Below are 24,640 nucleotides of genomic sequence, written 5' to 3'. Positions count from 1 at the left end.
GTAGTTGCTTGATACGAAGTGGGACAGGATCATGCTTTGTTGCTTGTTTTGTATATTGTGACGGCATTGCACCCCTCCTCCGCAGGAGCTGAGCTTCCCATTCAGTAACTGCGACTTCAGTATTCCCTCAGAGGCTTGCCTTTATTTGTGGGGCCCCACAGTACTGCTGCAGAGGCCCAGGCCACAGTAGGATGGAAGAGGGTTTGGGTAGGCGGTGCTCGTATGTTTTCACCCCGCCCCCCACCCAGTGCTCCTTTAGCTTTTGTTCATTTTCCGCCCCTCTCCCTACAGCCAGCCAACATCTTGCTGGATGAGTTTGGCCATGTCCGCATCTCGGATCTGGGGCTTGCTTGCGACTTCTCCAAGAAGAAGCCTCACGCCAGCGTGTGAGTATCCAGGAAGGGATCTGTTTCCCACCAGCATCTCTGTTCTTCACCATCCTGTACAGGCCTATGACAGCTCCACCCTATACAGACTCAATGACTATGGGAGCACTCCCACCCCACTCCTGCCCTCCCCTTCTGGTGGTGCTGTGGGAGTTCGTCCACTATCGGTTCCTCCAGCTCTATTTAGAAATGCATTCCTACATGCCAAGGGTGGGGAACCTCAGGCCTGGGGTCCCCAGTATGACCCTCAGACAGCCCTGGCCTCGGCCTGTTTCTCCCAACCAGAGATGGTTTGTTGGTTTCCCAACTTGCGTGCAGCGTTTTCCCCATTCTAAAAACATTGCAAATGCCTCTCCTAAGTCTTAGTTGTTGTTGTTGTTGTTATTATTATTATTTATTTATTTATATAGCACCATCAATGTACATGGTGCTGTACAAAGTAAAACAGTAAATAGCAAGACCCTGCCGCATAGGCTTACATTCTAATAAAATCATAATAAAACAATAAGGAGGGGAAGAGAATGCAAACAGGCACAGGGTAGGGTAAACAGGCACTGGGTAGGGTAAAACTAACAGTATAAAGTCAGAATCTAGAATTCTGCATAAAATGCAGAATCTAGTTACTGGCAGTAAGAGCCTAAAGCTGCCCTACATAGGCTGGTATTTTTTTGTATTTTGCCCCCACCCCCTTTTGCTCCGCCCACCACTGGAATGCGGCCCCCAAGAGTTTATCCACAATTCAATTTGGCCCTTGAGCTGAAAGAGGTTCCCCACCTCCGCTGTTTCCAGTGGGGATTGGTGTTGCTCTAGCACACTAGCTCCTGGGCCTGTCCAACCACCAAGGTATTGGAATGTAATGTCTACACATTGGCCTATCTGCAGAGAATCCAATATATAGAGGCCCCAAACATGCGCAAAGCACCCAATATTATGGAGGCTCCAATATATGGAGGCCGAAGACACCACAAAACTGGGACCTACTGATTGCATGCTTCAGGCCCCCACAAGTTGGGCTTTCTTCTCGGGTAGGATAAGTCAGTGCAACCCCAGTTCCCCACCCTTCGCAACAACAAGTGTCTTTGTTCTCAAGCTAATGCGGTCCTGTGTTCTGCTGAATGGTTGTTTCTGGGGGATACTGGTGTTGCAAGGAACATGACCCTCTCTAGAGTTTCCAGTTGAAGCCACTTCCATTTTGGCATCCCTGGGGAGAAAGTTCCTGCTGATCATAATTAAAAATTGTAATGTAAGGATGAATCAGTATCAGTCTCCGCTTACAAGCCACATGTGTCCCCAAATTCCCAAATGCAGATTGCTCCCACATCATAGAATAGTACAGTTGGAAGGGGCGTATAAGGCCATCGAGTCCAACCCCCTGAAGGGGTCAGTCTGTTTTCCACTGGCACGTCCTTGCTGAGGGCCTCTTGCCCTGGTGCCGCACTCTCCCTAACTCCTACTTTACTCCTCCCCCCCTCCCAGCGGCACGCATGGGTACATGGCGCCAGAAGTGCTGCAGAAGGGCGTCGCCTACGATAGCAGCGCTGACTGGTTCTCTCTAGGCTGCATGCTCTTCAAACTACTGAGGGGGTAAGTGGATAATGTGGGGGAAAGCCCGGGCTGGAGAAGGGTTTGTGGGAGGCAGGAGGCATGATTGGCAGGGGAAGCTGTGGTTGGGGTGGATCCTGGGTTGGAGGTGTTGGTGCTACTGAAGTGGGATACAAGTGGAGTAAGACGAAGAGATGTTTGAAGGGGTTCCGATGACATGGGAGCCTCTGACATCCTCCGTGCTCTTATCTCAGGCACAGCCCCTTTCGGCAGCACAAGACTAAGGACAAGCACGAGATCGACCGCATGACCCTCACGATGGTAAGCTACTTTTGTCAGCCTTGATCTCAAATCTCCCCAGCATTGATCCTTGTACCTCTCTCCCTTTTGGGTCTCAAAAACCTCAGATCACCCCCCGCCCCGCCGCCGCCCCACCACCTAACCAGTCCTCACCTAGAAGGATATAGCCTTGCCTTGCAAGGGTCAACAGCTGGGTTCCCGTGCTGCTATGCCACAAACCTGCTCAACAGTTTCATTTGGACTTGGAACATCTTTCCAAGTACTTGTTTTGACCATTATGCCCTCCATCGCCACTCAGAACTTTGGTAGATTATGCATTTTAACACAAGGTTATCATCCATCAAATCCCCATAATTCACCTTCCAGATCAAATATCCTGAAAGTTGGGATCAGTCCCTAGTTATGTGAGTTTCAGTTCTCTCTTTGGTTGGTTGGCTGACTCATGTGCGTGCCTGCGTGTGTGTATGTGTTTATGTGAAAGAGAGGGGGAGGGTGAACAGATACACAGGATTATATTTTCCACAACTGGCCTGATAGGGTTTATATATATATATATATATATATATATATATATATATATATATATATACTATAGCTTTAAGGATCTCAATAGATCGGGGTCTTCCATATTTAGCTCCATATGGACAATAACAAAGAAGTTCCCTTCTCCTAAGAACCTTTGGAGACAGTAAGCAGATGCAGTTCTTTTCAGCACAGTGGTAATTGTTTGGCAGGGCAAGCTGTCCAGGTCTTGCCACATCATTGAGTATTTCAGGACAAAGCTGCCCCGCAGAGGATGCAGTCAGAAGCTCTTGTCTGGCATTTTCTCATGGCGTTGTGCTCTGCAGCTGTTGTTCGTGTGCGTGCGGTGTGCGTTCGTTGCGGAGTTTCAGAATGCAAATTCTATAGTTTTATTCTATAGTGGTTCAGGCTGGGCCAAAGAAGGCAAAGTTCCAAGGAAGGACTGCGATAGAGTCTCATTGATTGACGCTGCATGACAGTTTTGTGCATATGGCATTCCATTCAGTACTGGGAGGCAGCCTTTGGTTATGGCAACAAAGCCCTATGAAGAGAGACTGAAAGAACTGGGCATGCTTAGCCTGGAGAAGAGAAGATGGAGGGGAGACATGATAGCACTCTTCAAATACTTGAAAGGTTGTCACACAGAGGAGGGCCAGGATCTCTTCTCGATCCTCCCAGAGTGCAGGGCACGGAATAACGGGCTCAAGTTAAAGGAAGCCAGATTCTGGCTGGACATCAGGAAAAACTTCCTGACTGTTAGAGCAGTGCGACGGTGGAATCAGCTACCTAGGGAGGTTGTGGGCTCTCCCACACTAGAGGTCTTCAAGAGGCAGCTGGACAACCATCTGTCAGGGATGCGTTGAGGTGGATTCCTGCATTGAGCAGAGGGTTGGACTCAATGGTCTTATAGGCCCCTTCCAACTCTACTATTCTATGATTCTGTAAGGAGTGAGCAGTGCTGAAGGGACAGAGCCGAGGAGAGCTGTGTCTGCCCTCCCTTTTGTCATTCACCACAGTGGTTTCCTTGGAGTGACTGGATTCAGTGGATTTCCCCCTCTTGTCACAACCTGTCATGTGTGTTTCCAAGAGCCCTGAGAAGAGTTGCATCTCCTTCCCTCTCACTGTGGCTAAACCCTGTCTTGGCATGTGAAGAGCTGCTCTCCCCCACTGTCACCCCGCCTCCAAAGGGAGCTTGAGATGCCTCCAGCCTCCCCGACCCAGCCGTCAACAGTGGCTCGTAGATATGAAATGAGCACATCTTGTGAAGCTCTTTTGCATGTGGGGTACAGGTTTAAAACAGAAGATGGCTTAACCAACGGAGACTCTCTAACTGAGGAACCTGGGTTCAAATTCCAGCTTGGGTGGGGGATTTGTTTGCCAGGTTCCACGGAACGACTTGCTATCAATCTGCCGTAAGAAGTCACACGGCACTGTTGTGAGGCTTAGGTTTGCCAGGCACTCTGCCCATTAAACTTGATTAAAATAATTTATATTAATAAACAAGTGGGACCTGCAACGAAATACTGCAGTGTGCTCCTGCTTACTGTGCCAGCCAGCCAGCCAGCCATGCTGCCCCCCCATACTCCATTCCATTTCTGTCTCCCACCCACACCCCACTAGTCAGTCAGCGTCCTATGCCTACAAAGCTTATTCAGTTCCTATTGGGCTGTTCTGGGGTTCCCCCTTATTTATTTTTCTCTGAATGTTTTTTTTGTACTTCTGCAAACCTTGAGGTTTCCTCAAGCTTGCACAAAGTTCTCCCTTATGTGGGGGTGGTGCCAGGTTGGCTACTCACATCTGAATGCTGGAAATAGAGGGAATGACACAGCACTTGGGAGGAAGGCTGACCCAGGACATTTTGCTGCCTGAGATGAAGAACAAGATAAGAACACACTCACGCACAGACACAAAGCAATTCCACGTACAGAAGTCAACCAGACTGACAGTGGAATCTTACTTCAGCACTGGTGACAAAACTGCATCCTCCACTGTACCTGAGAGTACCTTAACTGGGCACAGAGAGGCGGTGTGATACCCACAGCTCTGTTCTCCCATCACCTTGCTACCACTCCCTGCCCCCTAGCATCTGCTGCCTGAGCCAACTGCCTCACTCAGCCTCATGGTAGGGGTGGCCCTGGTGGTGTTTTCTCTCAATGACTCTGATGACTTGCCTGCCCTGACCATTCATAATAAAAGTAGAAAATACAAATGTAAAATATATGATCCAGAAGGGCCATATAAGATGAGCCGTACTGGATCAGACCAAGCACCCATCTCAGCCAGCAGCTTCTTTCTCACAATAGCCAGCCACATGACTCTGGAAAGCCCACATGTGGGGCTTGAAGACAGCCGCAGTCCCCTGCTGTTGCCCCTTGTCCCAGGAATTTGTATTTGGGGGTCTACTGCCTCAACATAGAAGTTCTATTTAGTTGACATGTGTAATTGCTACAGATAGACCTACCCTCATTAGATTTGTCTAGTTCTCCTTAAAAGCCGTCTCCTGTTAGTGATCATTAACCACATCCTGTGGCAGGGAACTCCCTAAGTTAACGAGATGGTGTGGAGAGCCAATGTGGTGTCATGGTTAGAGTGTTGGACTGGAACTTGGGAGATCTGGGTTCTAGTCCTCACTTGGCATCTCTGGGCCAGTCACTGACTCTCAGCCTAATCTACCTCACAGGGTTGACTTCTGAAAAATGGGGAGAGTGTGTGGATTCTGTCTTCATTTATCTATCAAAGGTTTATATCAGAGATGGGGAAATCTCAGGACCTGGGGTTAAATCCGGCCCTCTGAGGACTCACTCTGGCCCTCCAAATGGCCACGCCCTTTCCCCCTGAGCCCTGTCTAGCGTGACCAGACACGCTAGAGGGCAGGGCTCCTGCAGCTTTAACTGTTGTAATGAAGAGGGAATTTCACCAGGTGCTGCATGCATGACAATGACACCGGCCGAAATTCCCTTTTCTATCCAGCTGTTAAAGATACAGTCTAGCTTTAAGCTACAATATGTCGGGTGTTTTTCTGTGTGTTTTAGCCCCCACCCCTTTTGCCTTTGGCCCCGCCCACCACTAGATGGCAGCCACTGAGAGCTTCTCTGAAATGGGATCCGGCTCTCGGGCCGAATGAGGTTGCCCACCGACAGTTCATCCTGTTTGGGTGGCTTTGAGGGCTGCTGCTCGTTCTAGAAAGTCATCGGTTCCATTCACCTTCCAATCTGGTCAGTTGAGCTCATGGATCCCACTAGATTTCTTGCCATCCCTTCCACAGGCCTTTTTGCCCACGATAGAGCTGGTTCACACTGACAGCAAGAGGAAAGGCGAGAAAGAGTGGGGCAGTACAGGTACTCTTGGTCGACTCAGGTTGTAACGCATCGGCCGCTGCCTCGCAGTTTGGCAGGGTTTTAGAGGTATCCTGATGAAAATGAGGAAGGTGAGAGGGAGGTAAGGCAGCCTTCCCTAATGTGGTGCCTCCTGAAGTTTGAGACTACAACTCCCATCAGCACACGCCAGCATGGATGATGGTGTTGTAGTCCAAAATATCTGGAGGGCCCCACTTTGGGATGGCTGGGTTAAAAAGTCTAGGAGGCAGTTTGGGGGCAGGGCTTTGCTACTAACCACTCCATTGTGCGAGGAGAAGATTGAACTGTAGCCTTATGCAACTGTGGCCTTATGTGGAGGGCCGACGGGGACCCATGCGCACTGGCCTGGCCCCCTCCAACCTGGACCTCCCCACGTTGATAAGGGTGGTTTACTGCAGGGCCCCTCCAGCTGTTGCTGGACTGCAACTCCCATCAGCCCCAGCCAGTATAAGCAGTGGTGAGGCATGATGGGAGTTGCAGTCCAACAACATCTGGAGGGCCACACGTTCCCCATCCCTGGTCCACAGTGAGGATGCAGCCACATGCCGGGGGATGCTTTTATAATCCTCCGCAGCTTTGGGAACCCTGATAGGATTGTGTTCACCCGTATATGGTTAGCTGCTCACTGCAGACCTTCCCCGTCAACATGGGGAGATCAAGGGTGAAGCAGGAGGGGGGTGTTGCTGCAGCGCATCCCTCCCTCCTTGAATACCGAAGAGGGCTTGTGCGTAAACTCAAAATGGCTGAGGGGGCGAGGGCAGCAAAAGCTAGTCTCTGCTAGAGGTCAGTGGGGGCGATGTCTGTTCATATGAGTGTGAATGTTTGGCTGGTTTAAAAGCAATGTTTCCTTCCTGCGGGTGGGGAACCCTTTTCTTGGGAAGAGCTGTTGACACACAGGAAAGGGCCGCTGGGGGCGTTGATGGTGACAGGTGGAGTCATAAGTGGGCAGAAGGTGCAGGATTACATAGTTCTTCTTCTCTCTCTGCTGCCCATCCTTTCTGTACTCCCCCCTTCTCTCTCTCTCTTGCACACAAACACACAAGGCAGAAGAGGAAGCAATTCCCAGGGGGGAGTTCTGGAGGACAAGAGTGGGCCCTGTGGCGCCAGGACAGCCGGATAATAAAATTTGGCCGAGGGTCACCGATAGTCCATTGCCTCTCTTCTGCTCCTCCTATGTAGACTGTGACTACCTTCCTGCTGGAGAAAAGCAGCCTGCTGCCTCTTCTGAGGGATATGATTAGGCTGCTGAAATAGGGAGCCCTGACCCTTCTGGCAGCATGAATAACTCGATCACCCCAGGCGTTCTGCACAGGTTTTGCTTGTGAGGAAGAACAGCTGGACTCAGGGGGCACAAATGCCCCAGGACTCCTCCATGGGGAACCCCAGCCATCTCCGTCTGGTTTCCTACGACCCTTTGTTCTCGCTTTCCCATCTGCCATTTCCCATGATCTAACCCCGCCCTCTTCATTTCATTCCCGCAGGCTGTGGAGCTGCCGGAGTCCTTCTCACCTGAGCTGCGCTCTCTGCTGGACGGGCTGTTGCAGAGAGATGTCAACCGTCGCCTAGGTTGCATGGGCCGCGGGTGAGCCTCTCATGGGGGAGCGGAAGGACCTGGGCGGAGCAGGCAGGGGCTGTCCTGAGTGGTCTGTCGGCTGCTCAGGTTCTTCACCTTCGGCTGCAAGGGATAGTTGGACACTCTCAACAGAACAGACCTGAGTTCGGAACTTAGCTGAGAGGTCATTTCATCCACTCCTCATTTAGAATGTTAGAAAAAAGGGAAAGAAATAATAATAATAACAACAACAACAATAATAAATAATAATTTATTTGTTACCCGCCTCACCCTCTGGATTGAGGCGGGGTACAACACAAATAAAAACATCACAAAATACATACAACTAATTCAAACGTTTAAAACCAGTGCATCATAATAATAATGAAGGACGTACTACTTTCAGGTGCCACAACCAGGGCAGTTTTAAAATATGTCTTTACTCAATGTCTTCCATATGTATTGCCCTAGATATGTAATGGGACCAAGAAAAATGCCACCATTTTACAGAACAGGTTTTACAGGGAGGAAAAAACATACACCCATCCTCTGGTGTTCTGCTGCTGGCTTGGCTTTCCCAGGCTCCCTGCTTGCGCCATTCCTCACGTTCCAGTTCAAGCCACGATCTGATAAACCAGATTAGATGACCTTGAAGCAGGGGTGTTCTGAGGGAGTGAAGGAATGTACAGTATATGTGTGCTCTAGAAACATCATTTCCCTTGTAGGCAAGGCTTTGGGCTTTCCATGTATACTCTACTTAGCCTAGAACCTAAAATAGGATCTGGAATCCAAAGATTTTCTTTGTTTAAAAATAAGCCAGTTTCTGACCTTTTCATAGTTGCCGAAGAGATCTCTAAAACAATATGCAGTCTTAGAAGCCAGAGGAGAGGGCTGCATATGGTTCTCCAGTGGTCAGTACAGATGCTACTTATGCACCACACGCCTCCCTGTACCTTCGCCCACCCAGCAGTTCTTCTCTTACAGCTCCCCATTGTCTTTATCCTCCACTTTCTACGGCTTGGTTCAGAAATTCCCAACTTTAGAAAAATCAAAACCGGGCTGTCAGAGCAGCTTAGTAATAACAAGTAATTATTTTCAAAGATATAAATTGCTATTACTTTTTGAAACACCCTCATCATATACAGTATCCTTTTTCTTTTAGGGAGGATGATGACAGGAAGCCTGCCTCTAGGCATCTGTATCATACCTGGGTGTTGATTCACCCTCATAAAATTATAGAGAAGAAAGGTAGAAAATTAAATAATCTAGCCCCAAAAGGGGATATTTTACACACTCTTGGGAAGAACCTATATAATCCATCACCTGATGTGTTTCACGTAGGAAGCAAACCTACTTTGTTCATGTCAGGCATCTGATGAAGTCGGCACTTTAGTATGCAAAGTTCCTGCTGTGATGAGTCAATTATCCCCAAAGCAGCAATGTGTGTAGTCTGCAGTGAAGCAGTCCAAATCTGCAGCAGCAAAAGCTGGTTTCTCTTCGTTGTGTACATTATGCAAACTCAACAAGTTTGCACAATTTCTCTTATGCACAATGTATCCTGCCATTTTTTAAACTGGTTTTTTGCCTAATTTACACTCGGCCACTGGAAATCCCATTCTGCCAGCTTTTTACTTTCTGAGATTTCAACAGGCATTGCCTACATAAACAGCTGGACAACCATCTGTCAGGGATGCTTTAGGGTGGATTCCTGCATTGAGCAGGGGGTTGGACTCGATGGCCTTATAGGCCCCTTCCAACTCTGCTGTTCTATGATTCTGTGAGGCCCAGTATTGAGCAAAAGGTGGAATACAAATAATAATAATAACAACAATAACAACAACAATAATAAATCTTTCAAGCATCTCTTTTTTTAAAAAAAAAGTTGAATAACCTTAATATCATATATTCTAGCTTAATCTATTAACATAATCATACTTAACATAAAAGTGCACCCCCCACCTCGGGATCTTATTCCTGTTTCCAGAATCTCATAGTTTCTTCTGGAGGTGGTTTCCCACTCCCCTTAGATAAAACAAATTCTAGGAACTGTTTCCATATTCCCTCAAAATCATTCGTTTTTATCATCCCTCGTCTAACTTTTATATTACATGTTAATTTGTAATATCCCATGTTTCTTTATACCAGTCTTCTAAATGATAATCCCCTTGAACCTTCCAGTTCCTAGATATCATTAACCTTGCTGCTGTTACTTTCAAGCATCTCTTCAAAACCATGAAGGCTAGAAACTTGCCTTTAAATAATAAATAACAAGAACTGAATTTCTCAGGGAGCTGGATTCTCCACCAAGAACCAGATTCTGTACACCTGCAGCATCACAGCATTCTTTCCTGCAACAAAACAGAGCAGCTACTTTTTTGTGACAGAGAGGGCACACACACCAGACCAAGTTAATGTAGGAAGTAAAAGCCAGCAGGTGCAGAAGCGGTTAGGCAGTTAGTATATTTTAAACGGAGCAAGGTTTTTCTTCAAAAGAAATGACTCAGACGTGAGATGGACACAAAGGCAGCATTCTGTTTGTGTTTGCTTTCTCCAAGCTTTTTACCTGCCCATTAGCAGTTCTGTAGTCAAAGAGGGCTCAATCTGATCTGCTGCCATCTTTCCCACAGGGCGCTTGAGGTGAAGGAGAGTCCCTTCTTCCAGGGTCTAGATTGGCAGATGGTTTTCCTCCAGAAGGTGAGTAGAGCAGCCCAGGTTGGGGCGGGGGGGGGGGGCATTGGGGCAGGGGGGAATAGAGAGTCTGCTAAGCCATCCTGATGAAGGAAGAAACCAGAAGAGGAGAGTGACTCCTTTCTGCCCCTTGGCTGATTTTCCCCATCGTATCTTCACAGTATCCTCCCCCCTTGATCCCACCACGTGGAGAGGTGAATGCAGCCGATGCTTTTGACATCGGTTCCTTTGATGAAGAGGACACCAAAGGAATTAAGGTACCTAGGGGAAGCCCCCAACCTTCTCTCCCAGGGTCACAGCAGTCTCTGCTCGTCAGCGGCAGCTTCCTCTTCTGCTCGCTAGCCTGAGCACACCTCTACTTCAAAAGGTGTATCCCACTTCTCTTCCAAAAACAAGAACTCAGAGCAGGCTGAGTTACGAAATACTCATGAGCGTAGGCAACCATGCTTAATGGTGGAACTGCCTTGTAGGCTGCAGTACTCCGCTTTGCCACAGGGGGATAGCGATACTGCCGCACAGGGAGGGCTGGATTCCGTTTCAGAGAAGCTCTGGGAGGGCCTGAAGGCAAAAGGGGGCAGGGCACAAAATGGCCACCTATTCTAGCGTAAAGCCCTCACTGACAGTAACTAAGCCCTAGGGAGGCATTTCAAGCTTTTAGAATGGAGGGAGGGGGACTGGGAAGCCACCAAACAACCCGTGGCTTAGGAGGGAAAGATGAGGCAATGGGAATTTGGCCCATGGGCTCGAGGTTTATCACTCTCACCGCAGACTAAGGACTGGCCCCAGGACTGATTTGCTGGATCAGATTAAAATCCATCTGCCTCCAGCGCTAGCTCCGGCCAGAGACCACAGGGAAACTCCCGAGCGGGATGTGATGGAGTCAGCCACGCCCTCTTGTTTGCCTCCGGCAGTTAGGGCCCTGTGCTACTGCCCCCAAATATGGCGCTTCCGTTGATCATAGCTCATTGCCATGAGTTTAAGCCTTCGTAGAGCTACCTAAGCTAGCGACCCGCACCTCATCTTTGATCATGAATTATTTGATCATGAAGTTAAGTGAACGTTGAACAAGGGTGTTTGTCGGCCTCAGCCAAACTGCCCTTTATTTGTGGAAGACATTCATTATATAGTTTCTGAACCCTCTTGATGTTTTTTCCTTCTGTGACATTCTACATGCACTAACCACAAGGCTTGGACCTGCCTTCCCAAACCTGGTGCCCTCTCCAGATTTTTGGACTTCAGCTCCCATCAGCACCAGCCAACATAGCCAATGGTCAGGAATTCTGGGAATTGTAGTCCAAAATGTCTGGAGGGTACCAAGTTGTGGGTCGCCTATAGGCAGCTGGTTGGCCATTGTGTGAACAAATTGCTGACGTGGATGGACCTTTGTTCGGACTCATCATGGCTTTTCTTAAGGGGAAGGCTGGCTGACATGATCACTATTGTAGAGTAAAGGTGGTGCATGTCAGGGTGCTGTGGTAGGACATTTTTGGAACCTGCTGGCTTGCAGTGAGATGTGTGCTAGCGGATGTTAAGAACTGCCAAGCTGGCCGAGACCAAATGTCCATCTAGCCCAGCACATGGATTGTGGCCAGCCAGATATCTTTGGGTCAGAGCAAACCTGCTTCTAAAAAAGGTGGCATTGGGTTTAGCTGTATTTTCTGTATAGGATTTACAGCAGCCTTCCCACAACTTGGTGCCCTCCAGATGTTCTGGACTACAGCATCGAGCATTCTTATTGTCCATGCTGACTGGCGCTGATGGGAGTTGAAGTCTAAAACATCTGTAGAGCATCTGATTGGGGAGACTGGTTTATAAGCAGTTATGGAGAGTCTGGAGGAATGCACTCCTAGACAGGAAAGGAGAGGTGTTATGTCTGAGTTGATAGGGGAAACCGAGGAAACCGAGGAAGCTACTGGGGGAACCAGGAAGGATGGGGTCTGGAGTGTCTGGAAGTAGTTGCATAGGCTGGGAAAGCAAAGTACTACAGAAGATAGAAGTGGCAGAGTTGGGGCAAAGAACTGTGCTGAGTAGTTTACTGGGGTGGGACCGGGATGGAATGTGGCAACACTTACCCCAAGGCTCCATCATGGAACATAAGCAGCGCCCTGCTGGATCAGACCAGAGGCCTCTCAAGCCCACAGTAGCCAACCAGATGCCACTAGGTAGCCTACAGGCAGGATATGAGCGCAATAGTACTCTCCCATGGTTGTTCTCCATAACTGCCTTGGCTCCTGGAAACATAGTAAACATAACCCACTTCTCATCCCAGCTATTGGATAGCGACCAGGAGCTCTATCGCAATTTTCCACTCACCATCTCAGAGCGCTGGCAGCAGGAGGTGACAGAGACCGTTTTTGACACCGTCAATGCTGAGACTGACAAGCTGGAGGCCCGCAAAAAGGCCAAGAACAAGCTGTTGGGTCATGAGGAAGGTGAGCCCCACTGGTCATTGGTCCCCCTTTTTCAGGACAACTGTGCTGGGAGCACCTCTGACAACTAGCTTTGCCTATTAAAACCCGGATCACTTGCCGGGCATTTGCTCTTCTGCATCCTTTCTGGGGGAGAAGCCGTGGCTGGAGGAGTTGGGTACTGTCCCCTGCCGTGCTCGGTATGGTTCCCACGCCACTCTTGACACTCCACTCCTTTTCTCTCCTGTCCAGATTATGCCCTGGGCAAGGACTGCATCATGCATGGCTACATGTCAAAACTGGGGAACCCTTTCCTCACTCAGTGGCAGAGGCGATACTTCTATCTCTTCCCAAATCGGTTGGAGTGGCGCGGAGAGGGAGAATCCCCGGTAAGAGAGTGCTCTTCTCACACTGCTGGAGCAAGGAAAATTTCAAGTTTAGGGTGGTCAAGGACTTGTCATGTATGTGCACAAGAGTTTACTTTGTGTGTGTGTAGGGGTGGTGGTGTTTAATTGCAGTGCTTGGAGGGGGAGGGATTATCTGGATTTGGGCTAGGGATGCAGAATGCCTGTTTAAACTGGTGATTGGATGTGGCTCCTTCTTTGACCAAAGCTTGTTTGTGCCCCACAACAGCAGTCCCTGCTCACTATGGAAGAGATCCAGTCAGTGGAGGAGACGCAGATAAAGGATCGAAAGTGCATCCTGCTGAAGATCAGGGGAGGCAAGCAGTTTGTCCTGCAGTGTGATGTGAGTCTTTTCTCATGTTGCCTCTCCTACAACAAAGCCTGAAGTAATTGCCAAAACCTTGGTGCCTGCAGCTGTAGAGTCTATTTGGACCCCTCAAGCATTATTCTGAGTGGGTAGTATGGAGTTGCACCCCACCCACCCCAATTTACCATGACACGATTTAATGGATGGGGTTTGTTTTTAATAATTGGCACTGATAGTTCAAAGTGTTTCCCATACATTGACCTGGTTCGCACAATCACTATAGCTTAAATAAGTCACGGTAGATCGCGGTGTCCGCCAAGCAGCTTTTGAATATTCAAGCGACGGCCGCAGCTTGTCATCATTCCATGCTATGGGTTATGCGAGAGTTGTTTAAGCCTCGCCCAATCCATCCTCAGCAGAAGAGTACTGTTGCGTTCATCTCCTGCCTATAGGCTTCCCAGGGGCATCTGGTTCGGACAAAACGACAAGCTGCAGTCGTGGCTTGCATATTCAAAATGGCTGCCTGCACACACTGCAGCCCAATGTGGCTTAAAGAAACCACAGTGAGCCGTTTGATTGTGTGAACTGATCCATTATCTCAGTAATTCTTAAAAGTGCTCTGTAAGATCCATCACTGCTGTTGTCCCCGTAATGCACATGGAGGTGGGGGAGAGTGTGAGAGGGCTTGGTTAAGGCCACCTAGTGAGTTCATGATGGAGGCAAGATTAAAACCAGAAGCTTCCTGATTTCCACAGCTCAGTTTCTTAGCCATTGTGCTACACTATATCTAGAGCAAAGAAGGATCCCACCCCAGTAATAATGAGACTGCAGAGGTTTTGTCTACACCCCTATACTTCATAGCTTACTTAAGGCACCTAGAGGTATTGGCTCAACAGGCACCTTTCCAAAGTTATGGTCTTGGTTCATTAGATCGTTACGGTCAGATGAGATGAGGTCTGGGAAAGGGTGGATGGCCTTTTCTTTGCGGTTGGTGGTTGGAAACCAAGCACCTTTGGATGTGACACAGATGCAAGAAGCATCGGAGGCACACTTCTTCTTTCTGTGCGTCTCGACTAGGTCTGAAATAGAACTTCCACAATACCCACCCAAGGAGATGCGGAGGCTCCTGATGTGGCGACAGCATGGAGGAGTCAAAGGGGGAGATGCAAACATTTCTGTTTTATGTAAGGTGGAGAAAAAACGGAACAGGAAGTTCAAAACACTGGTGTTTCCTGTTCTTCCTATTTCAGTTAACAAGGGCAGTTCATGTTTTAGTGGATTTTAAAGTAGTTTGTGAATGCTCTGCAAACTACAGCCAGAATAATCTGTGCATATTAAGCAGACATGTAGAATTTAGCTAAATTTTCATGATTCTATTATTACAGCTTGTAGGTCTAGAAGAGGAGAGGCAGCTTGTAATAACATACTGGGAGACCAGGAATTTGTGTGGGTGGAAGAGGGTTTTTTCCCCTCCTGATCACTGGAAGACCCATTTAAATTCTCTCTGGCTTCCAAGCTTTGGGTAGACACTTGCTACGCTTGTTCCACGCAAACCAAGGGAACAACATGGTCAAAGCTAGACACTTCTGTACACCTCACTGATTTCTGTGGGTGTCTTAAGTATATGGCTGGATTCCAGTGGGTGTTTAACTTGCTAAATAATGCTCCAAACATTTAAACAAAATGGTTGCAGATTTTAGGGTTCCATACAGTGCAGCAGCCTTCCCCAACCTGATATCCTCCCAGATGTATTGGACTACAAATCCCAGTTGGCTGTGGGATGCTGGGAGTTGTAGTCCAACACATCTGGAGGGCATGTACAAACGTGGTAGAGAGTAGTAACTAAGAGCAGGAAAGGCTGAATCTCTGCACATGGCAAAGTAGGGCAGTTAGCATATAGTCCACAGTAGCACATGGAGGGGCTGGAACAGAAATCTTTGATCCCGTTCAGACGACACACTAAACCACAGTGGTTAAGCATTTGGAGCTAAACATTATGGCGTAGTGTGTCGTGTGAACCATTTCTAACCATGGTGGCTACATAATCACAGATTAAACATGCTCACGAACCATTTGCTGCAAAAGGTTTAGCAGCCTAACCATGGCTTAGCATATTGTCTGAACAGGCCCTGTGAGACCACCAAAACACACACACCATTCACACACTACTCTCTTTATAATCCACTAAAATTTGAACCCGCCGTGGGTAACCTAATTTTTAACAGGGGGCATATTTCTGAAGGGCCACCAATCCCTGCCTCACTCTCGCAGGACCTCAAGTGTAGGCAGAGGTCTCTTTAGCCCTATTCCAGTGCAAATAATAATAGAGAAGCTTTGTCCGAGTTCTCCCCTCATTAATGCACTTTAGCTCTGACCGCAGTGCCCAAGGAAACGAGAGGGAACTGCTGAGGTGCACAAGCGGAGAAGAACACTGGTAGAGCCTCATCTGCCAGTAACACAGGTAGCATGGGTGGGGATTAAACAGCCTTTTGCCTGTGTCTCAGTTCAGGTAGGAGAAAGCATCTGAGGTGAACGACAGGAGGCTCTTTAGGGTTGGGGTTGTGCTGGGAACCACATGGGAAGTTGATGGAGACCCTGTGCTTCCAGCTTCCTACCCCTTCTAGACAGGGAGAAGGTTTTTGGTGCTAACAGGCTGGGACAGACAGAGGTGCTATTAGGAAATAATGCCTGCAAGCGCTAACAGCTCCTATACAACTTCCAGAGGGGGTAGCTGTGTTCGCTATTTTTACTGCAACAGAAGAGTCTTATGGCACCTTAAAGGCTAACACATTTATTATGGCGTAAGTCAGGTGAAGTGGAGTCTAGTCCACGAAAGCGTCTTAAAGCCGTTAAAAAAGTGTGGCAGCCTTTAAGGTGCCGCAAAGCCCTTTGTATCCAATGGTCTGGAGCAGAATGTCACAGGAAGGGGGCAAAGTCTCCCACCACTTGCATGGCTGCAATGTCAGCGATAGGCTGGTGAATCTTGGGCGCCTTCTTCTGCACCCAGCAATGTCATTGCTGATGCTGATGCCGCCTTGACACACGTCTTTGCTGTGTCCTGCGACACCCACCCCGCTAATCCTTCTGCTTTTGTGCACAGAGCGACCCGGAATTGGTGCAATGGAAGAAGGAGCTGCGTGATGCCTACCAGGAAGCTCAGCAGCTGCTGCAAAGGGTGCCCAAAATGAAACATAAGCCACGCTCTCCGGTGGTGGAGCTCAGCAAGGTCCCCCTGATCCAGCGCAGCAGCAGCAGCACCAACGGCCTCTGACCCTCCTCACGTTCCTCTCCCATCCTTAATTTATTCGGCTGGGTTTGTCCACCGCCCCCACCCTCTCTCCTGTCTCTCTTTACTGATCGTTGTGACGTCCACCCCAGCCCCCTGGGGTATTGTAGTGAGGGGGTGGGGCATCCAGAAGGTGTGGGACAGGCTTCCCCATTCCCCACCCTGCCCCACCCCCCAGCACAAGGGGATTGATAACCATTTAAGGGAAAGGAGCCTGGTTGGTAAGGCGGATAAGAGTCTGCCCGTCCCCCACTAAAGCAAGGCTGGGATTAAGGCCCTGCCTCTCTATAGGACCAATGGAAGATGTCCTCAGGTGTGCCATGCATCTTGAGCCCTTCCTTCTTCCTCCCTGTGGTGCCAAACATGTGCTAGTGCACCCATGAGGAGCATCATGGAGCCTGAGCACTTAGGCCTTGCTCCCCATGGGGTGCGTGGAAGGCATATCCTTTGAGTTAGTCCCGTTAGTCCCCATTAGCAGGGATGAAGAGAAATCTGCGTGACAATCTGAATTCCAGCCCTTTGACCTTCCAGCGCCAGGCTCCGATGAGGGTTCTGCAGCAGATCCTGCCAAAAGAGTACTCTGGTTCTGGCAGGGAGAGTGCATTTTTCACTGCCTCTACCTTTTGCTCAAAATGTATTGGTTAGGCAGCCGTTGTGCCATAAGCATCCCTTTCAGGATTGGCTGGGTTTCCACTCTAAGGGGTGATAAGGAATTGCCTTGAAACTATTACCCACTAACAGCTATTTCCAGTGAAAATGAAGGCTTACTCCTGTTCTCTTCCCTTTCCTGAGTTCAGGTCCTTAACCCTTTACCTACGCCCTCTTCTTGTCCCTCGAGCTGCCATTCCACATCTGAAAATCCTGACCCGGGGCGCTCACTGCTCCTGCAGCAGCCTTAGGAATCGCGATCCTCTGCCTGTGCTCTTCTGCTACCCTAGGCTTGAGCAGGCGTTCTCAATCAACTGTGCCAAATTTCAAGATGATTTTTGTGCCCGTCCCACTTGGCCCAGTGGAGAGAGTGTAAAGTCATACTCCCTGTAACTCCTCGGCCGGATCTGGGGCAAGTTCCTTGCATTTGACTTGCCCCAAACTGTATTATTGCCTCTGACGTGTCTCCTTGGGGTAGGGGGAGAACTGCCTCTGCTCTGCCCTCTCCACTGCCAAACCCCATCCTGCTTTGCTGTGGAAAGAGAGAGGGGCAGGAGGCTTCATGCCAAAAGAGATTCTGAGCCCTCTGCCCAGGGCCTCTTCGAGTGGGGGCTGGAGTGGGGGGCGCAGGAGCTGGAAGCTCAGCCTGGATGAGGCCCTGTGCCAACTCCCATGTGTTTGAAGGATTTTGTAAATATCTCTGTGCCAAGGGGCCAGGCTGAGTTTGAAAAACTGGGCCCACTCTTCCTCTCCTTTCCAGTATGCCTTGTATGAACAGCGTTGCCCCCTCCCCTAGCAGTGTTATGATTTCTCCCACAGGATGGCGAGAAATCTCAGGTTGAATTCACCCTGTGTCCCTCTTCCCCCTTCCACTTGCGGTTAGCAGAGGGGCTGGGGTGGATGGGTTTTGGTTGGGGCTCAGCTCTCGTCCCCATGGTCTCATGCCCCAAGCGCATGCGATTGCCTCTGCTGCATGCCCTCACCCCCACCCCCCTGTGATGAGTTTTGCCTGTTCTGCCACCTAAACGCCCACATTCCTTCCAAGGTTTACGGCCCTGGAAGGGGAGAGGTGGAACGAAGCCCCTTTCCCTGCAGTGTTTGTAAATATTGATCTCTGGTTTGTCTCTCTGGGTTATTATTATGGATTTTTTGCCGATTTTTGAATGTGATTTTAATGAGTGGGATAAAGACTGTTTTTATAATAAAAAAAATCCAAAACCCACAACTGTAGAATGGATAGGCTCTTCTGTGGCCTTCATTAGCAGCGCGCATAAAACAAGTCACTGATGTAGATTTAAGCTTACATATGAAGGTGGCTTACATCGAGTCCGGGCATTTGAAGCCCAGCATTGTCTATTCTGTCTGGCAGACAGGCTCTCCAAGAACTTAGTTAAGGGCCTTGCCCAGTCAGGCCTGAGATTATTTAGACTGGAGACTATTGAATCCTGGACCTTATGCATGCAAAGAATGTGTTCTGTCATAAAACTATGTGTGTTCATTTTGTCGTCTCCTTTCTACAGCGAGAATGGGAAGTCTGTGCTAGGAAGCTTGTATGTGTGTTCACATACATATGCCTCCTCCCACGAGGTAAGGGTTGTGTCTGGGGAGGGTTAGACAACGGTCAGTTCCATGTTCTTGGAGTGTCTGTCCAGAGAAAGTTTTTTTTTAATCTTCTTGTAGCAGATGTTGTCCAGAGAAGTGCTATCATCTGCTCTCTGTGTCCAACCCTACTGGCTGTCTTTCACTATCAGACTGGAAGGAAGCTTAACAGGAAATATAAAGTCATCTGTTATGGGTGGAGATAGGGGACAATTTGGAATATTGATTAGGATAATAATCTCTGGTCTTCTGTAGCTTTAATCAAGAAAGGAATTTTCCCAAAGTCAATTAGACTTCTTACTGCCGTATAATGCAATTGTTCCTGTTTCTTGGGCCAATGATATCATGAGTGAAGACTTTGTAACTCTCATGGAGAACAGAGATGGAATTGTTCAAGGGGAATCCTTATTGCCCTGCTTCTAGCAATAGATATTTTGCAGCATGCCAAATAGAATTGGATTCACAGTATGTATTGTGTTGAAAGACCCAATGGCCTATTAGCTCTGGAATGTGAGAGATGCAAAGTGCTTTAAACAGGGTGGTTAAAAAAAAAAAGGTACGGTGGGGGAGGTGTTCAATGGAAGCGTGCCACTAGCATGTTAGGTATTGCATGATTTTCATGTCAGTATCTGCACATAACAGATTTGGGGTGGAGGGAATATGCTACTGTTTGCTTCATAAACTCTGGCTAGATGCACATCCTCTTGCAAGGATGAATAAATCTTTCCCAATGTTTTTTCTTAATGTTAAAACAAAGTGGCTAATGGGAGGGGGGGAAGAAAAGGAGCACTCGTTGTGAATTATGTCACTAACAATATACAATAGATGTCTATGACAATACAGTGCGGGAAAGTAGAGGATCTCTAACCAGGGCCTACCCAAGCAGCTGCTGTTTGTGAGCTGGAAATGCAAATCTCAGGTTATACTCAGTAGCCATCAATGAAGCAGTGCATGAGCAGAGTTGCACCCCAGCATCTTCTGCAGCGTTGCAACGGATCCTGGAGTGTACTGCTCAGATCATACACATGAGCTTCCATTGCCCTTGTGTGGTTGATGAGCTACGACCCAGCATTCTCTCTGATGTTACAAAGGGTGTTGGGGTGCATTCCTGACATGTACTGAATAGCTGGTCGCTGCTGTGTGTGAGCAGAATTGTACGACAACCTTCTCTGATACTGCAAGGGATCTTGGGGTACACAGCTGGATCACATTCCATTGCATTAGTTCAATGTTGCACTCAAGGATCCTTTGCAACATTTTGAAGATGCACAAGGACATTGTTTGGAGTGTATGGTGCTTCAGTGCTAGCTGCTATGCATGATTCCAGAGATGTTGCACTCCAGATGTTGCACTGTAGCAGCCCAAAAGAATCTGATGCCTACTTGTGAGATCAACCTCTTCCTTCAGCCACCTTACACTGAAGTATAATCACTGCCTCTAAAAATATAGAAAGAGAATAAAAAAGGAAACAACACCTGTACGTATTACACTGTCTACAAGTGAGTACAGCCTGCTGTGAGTCATGCTCACCCCCATTTTGAACAGACATCCAGGCTGAATCGAGTCTAGGAGCAACTGGTTCTTCTTGATTCCTGCAGAAGTTGGCTGTGTAGAGTGCTAGTTGGCTGTTCAAGATCATCATGAAGCCACACCCACTCAGTTGGCCGTGCAAATCGGCTGAATGTTGTGTCTCCCTGCTTCCACCCCCACTTGAGTTAATGAGGAAATATTTGCTTTAAAAGGGTGGATGAATAAACATTTACAGTGTAGTGCTATACATATCTATTCAGAAGTAAGCTTGATTGAATTCAGTGGGACTTACTCCCAGTCAGTAAGAATAGGACTGCAACTTTTACTGGAGAAATAGGCTGAGTACCTGAAAAAAAGTTTTAAAAAGGAAGTCAAACATATACCCAATGCATGACCATGAAAGTGAGAAAATCTGCACGGAACCAAGTATGTGTGTCAGTAAAGGAACAAAGTTGGGGTGCAGCAGCAAGGGATATGAAGTCTTCTACATATGAAATTGAAAAATCAATCACAACCCATACATACAGAGAACGAGCAGTATATTCACATATTAAAAAAGCATACCACAATCAATCCTACACAATGAAAAAGTATGCAAGAGGCAAGGCCGGCCAAAATCAAAATAATAATAATATATTTATTTCTTACCTGCCTCTCCGTCTGGATCAAGACGGGGAACAACATCAAATACAAAAGTACTATAAAATACATAAAAATGATTAAAAACATATAAAACTACATTATTAAAATAACAGCCAGACATCTTAAAATTCAGCAGTAGGCCTGCCGGAAGAGATCAGTCTTTATAGCTTTTTTAAACTCAGAAAGACTGTTAAGTTGGCGAATCTCTCCCAGCAGGCCATTCCACAGTCTGGGAGCAGCAGAAAAGAAGGTCCTCTCGGTAATGGTTGTCAGCCTAATCTTCACTGACTGAAGGAAATTCTCCCCAGAGGACCTGTGTGTGCAGAGCGGATTGTATGGGAGAAGGTGATCCCGCAGGCAACCTGGACCTAAACCATGCAGGGCTTTAAACGTAATGGACCAACACTTTATACTTCCCCCAGAAACTAATTGGCAGCCAGTGAAGTGATTTTAAAATTGGGTGTAATATGGTCACCCCTAGGTGTACTGGTGACCAACCTGGCTGCCATGTTTTGAACCAGTAGAAGTTTCCGACTAGGCACAACAATTAAACGGCACACTGTTCAATGAAAAAGGGCAATTCCAAAAATATGTGAAGTAAAAATATTTCCACTATTCTGATATAAAGATCTCTGCTGCTTGACAGTAGGACAGTTTGTCAGTCCAGAGAAAGAATGGACCTTCTCCCAAAACATTACTTATGAGTAGATCGGATGCATACTCAAGCTGGAATATGCATTGGTAAAACTAGTTTTGCGAGGATTTTTTTTCTTTTGCAAAAACATAACATTAAAAAACATTGATACTTCATTCTTTTGCCTTCCTTTGAAGGATCATCCCCTTACTATATATATATATATATATATATATATATATATATATATTTAAAATAAAAATAAAACGTAATTTGCCATTTCAAGAACGGGAGTGGGGAAGAGAGAAAAAAGAAACTACCTCAGTCTTGGGAGAATGGAATGCAACCCAGTCTTATATTTATTATTTATTTATTAAATTTATATACCGCCCCATAGCCGAAGCGCTCTGGGTGGTTTACAAAAGTTAAAAACAGTGAACATTAAAATGTATACAAAATTTAAAACCATCAAAAATATAAAAACAACAGTATAAAACAACAGTATCCATTTAAACAACAACAGTTCTGGGGCTTGGTAGATACTAACTTAGTTATACACAGCCTCCTAATTGAAAATGTCTGCTCAGCAGAACCAACGTACTACCTAAGGGACACAAACCCATAGGCCAGGCCGTACAATGAACACAGATACTAACTCTGTCCACAATTCCATGCAAGCAACACTAGTACAGATCCTAATAACATCCCTTGTATACCAAGGGCTCATTCACCTGTTCATGCTCCAACATCTATGCCATCACCTGCAAAAAAAAAAGCCCTGCTGTCCCCTTAGAACAGGGGTGCAAACCCTTTGGCCCTAAGAACTTTGTGTGATACTTTGGGGTGGGTGGGTCAGGGGCTGCATACACACACATGTGCACAAACATACACACGTGCACACACACACACACCAGTAATCTGATACAGATAATTCTTTCCTCACTGCTAGCAGCAGCTGGGGAAAAGCTGTCAGGATCTTTGAAGGAGGGAGTAGAGATGTGCTCCCTCTCCCAGGGATCCTGATACAGCTCAATCTTTGAAAGACTGACCTGTATCAGGCCTACTGTGGAAAGGAATTTAGTGGTGGCAGGGAGGTCAGAGCACCCTTGGGGTGGGTGGGTGTACGATTGAAGTCCAGGGGTAGCAGGTACAGGTTGTGCACCCCTGCTATAGATCAAACCAGTCAGTCTCTATGCAACAGAATGGACACAAATCTTACATAAAAAAGGGCAGCCCTCTGTTCCTATCTTACATATTTAGGTACTGCATAGAAATAGCAGACTTTCTGCTAGCCCTTTAATTCTATTGCCATTTAGACCCATTGTTTACATCTCCCTACCTCTGCAACTACGTGTATGTATATATAATCTGCCAACTGAGGATAACATTTCATGCATCAGATGTAGTGGGCTCTAGGCCATGAAAGCTTATGCCACAATAAATCAGTTTAAGTCTTGAAGGTGCCACAAGACTCTTTGTTGTTTGTTGGTGTACATCACAGCCTCAATGAGCTTGGAAAAAACTGGGCATAGCTAGGCTGGACCTGAATTCTAAAGCTGGAAGACTTCTCTTCAGAAACCTTGAAGACAGTCACATTTTTGCTTCTTTTTCTGAGTAGGACCTTTGCTAGCTGAAAATTGAGACAGAAATGGGGGCATGTGCAGCTTTGCACAGTCTGAAGGAAGCAGTTTAACAGAGAAGCTGTCACTGGTAAATTCGGCCCTACATGCGCCTATTAAAAACCACAGGAGCCCTCCACTGCCAAAAATGGAGGGAAAGACCAGCTTTCTTACGGTTCTGGTCTTTGGGGGTATATGATTGGAGATGGGGGCTTTATTTGTCAGAGAAGACATTTCTCAACTCTGAGAAATTTGCTGACCTAGCACAATCCTAAAGAAGGGCTGGCAGGCTGGCTTCCCCTTATAAACACCTCCTTGCTGTTTTAAGGTGCCTCCTCCTCTTCACTTCCTGTGCTACATTTTTGTAGGCCTGGTCATGGGAGGCCCCTTGTTTACTAGAGGAAGATACTCCTCTTCAGGTTTAACTGGGTGCCAACTTCTCTGTCCTTTCAACCAAGCAATGTGTCAGTCAGGCAAAGTTTGCATCAGGACTGCTCTTCCCTGACAAGGCCCGAGCTGGCTGAAACAGGAGAGGCCTGGGTTGAGAAAACCTGCCCTTCTCAAAAGCCATCTGATAGCAAACCAATGAGCTGAAAGCGATCCATTATTACACCCTTTCCCAACCTGGTGCCATCCAGAGGTGTTGGACTATAACTTCCATAATCCCCAGCCAGCATAGCACCAGGCTGAGGAAGACTGCCAGTACAATACTAGCTGTGCCTATTGAGAAGTGTTAGTAGGACCCCTTGAACACAGTTGAACTTCTGAAAAAAGATGGATAGGATTATGCTGTTAGAGGAGCCTTCCTGTCCCTGATAATTTTAGTTTGAAAGACACAAACAGGAAATAACCATTCTAAATAAAAAGTGCGGGATGATCCATATTTAGAGTTGCAGGAGCAGAGTGAAATTTGTAGAATGAGAAGTGCAGGGTTCAAGCCTGGCTAGAGTTCACACTACTGACTATGGCTAATCGGGTGGTGGTGGGGGAGGAGGAGGAGGAGGAGGAAAGGCACTCTGCACGTGCTCAGGAGCACTCTTATTGATTCACCCATGTTCCACAGCTCAGCCCTGGCGAGGCAAACAACTTCGGGGGCTCAACCAAGGATGAAATGAAACTCCAGGTTTCAGTTAGTCTCTCCCCATGTAATTCTAAGAAATTCTTCTTGCCCTGGCGGGGCTACGGATGGCGCCAATGGCAGAAGGGTCTACGCCTGC

The 24,640-nt window shown here is 47.5% G+C and overlaps 1 protein-coding gene across 1 annotated transcript in view; it reads left to right on the top strand.

Annotated features, from left to right (window-relative positions):
- Window positions 1-18,882, top strand: part of GRK2 (G protein-coupled receptor kinase 2) — a 42,234-nt gene extending 23,352 nt beyond the window's left edge. The window contains exons 12-21 of the mRNA XM_063116856.1: window positions 292-386; window positions 1,863-1,970; window positions 2,183-2,249; window positions 7,588-7,688; window positions 10,286-10,352; window positions 10,508-10,603; window positions 12,616-12,778; window positions 13,007-13,143; window positions 13,388-13,501; window positions 16,566-18,882. Coding sequence (XP_062972926.1) covers window positions 292-386; window positions 1,863-1,970; window positions 2,183-2,249; window positions 7,588-7,688; window positions 10,286-10,352; window positions 10,508-10,603; window positions 12,616-12,778; window positions 13,007-13,143; window positions 13,388-13,501; window positions 16,566-16,736 — 1,119 coding nt within the window. The 3' untranslated portion in view covers window positions 16,737-18,882. The remainder of the gene's footprint in view (window positions 1-291; window positions 387-1,862; window positions 1,971-2,182; window positions 2,250-7,587; window positions 7,689-10,285; window positions 10,353-10,507; window positions 10,604-12,615; window positions 12,779-13,006; window positions 13,144-13,387; window positions 13,502-16,565) is intronic.
- The last annotated feature ends 5,758 nt before the right edge of the window (window positions 18,883-24,640 follow it).

This window comes from Elgaria multicarinata, chromosome 2 (genome assembly GCF_023053635.1).
Source record: "Elgaria multicarinata webbii isolate HBS135686 ecotype San Diego chromosome 2, rElgMul1.1.pri, whole genome shotgun sequence".
NCBI classification, from domain to species: domain Eukaryota; kingdom Metazoa; phylum Chordata; class Lepidosauria; order Squamata; family Anguidae; genus Elgaria; species Elgaria multicarinata.
The sequence above is the reverse complement of the archived record's forward strand: the minus strand, read 5'-3'. Positions and strand labels throughout refer to the sequence as shown.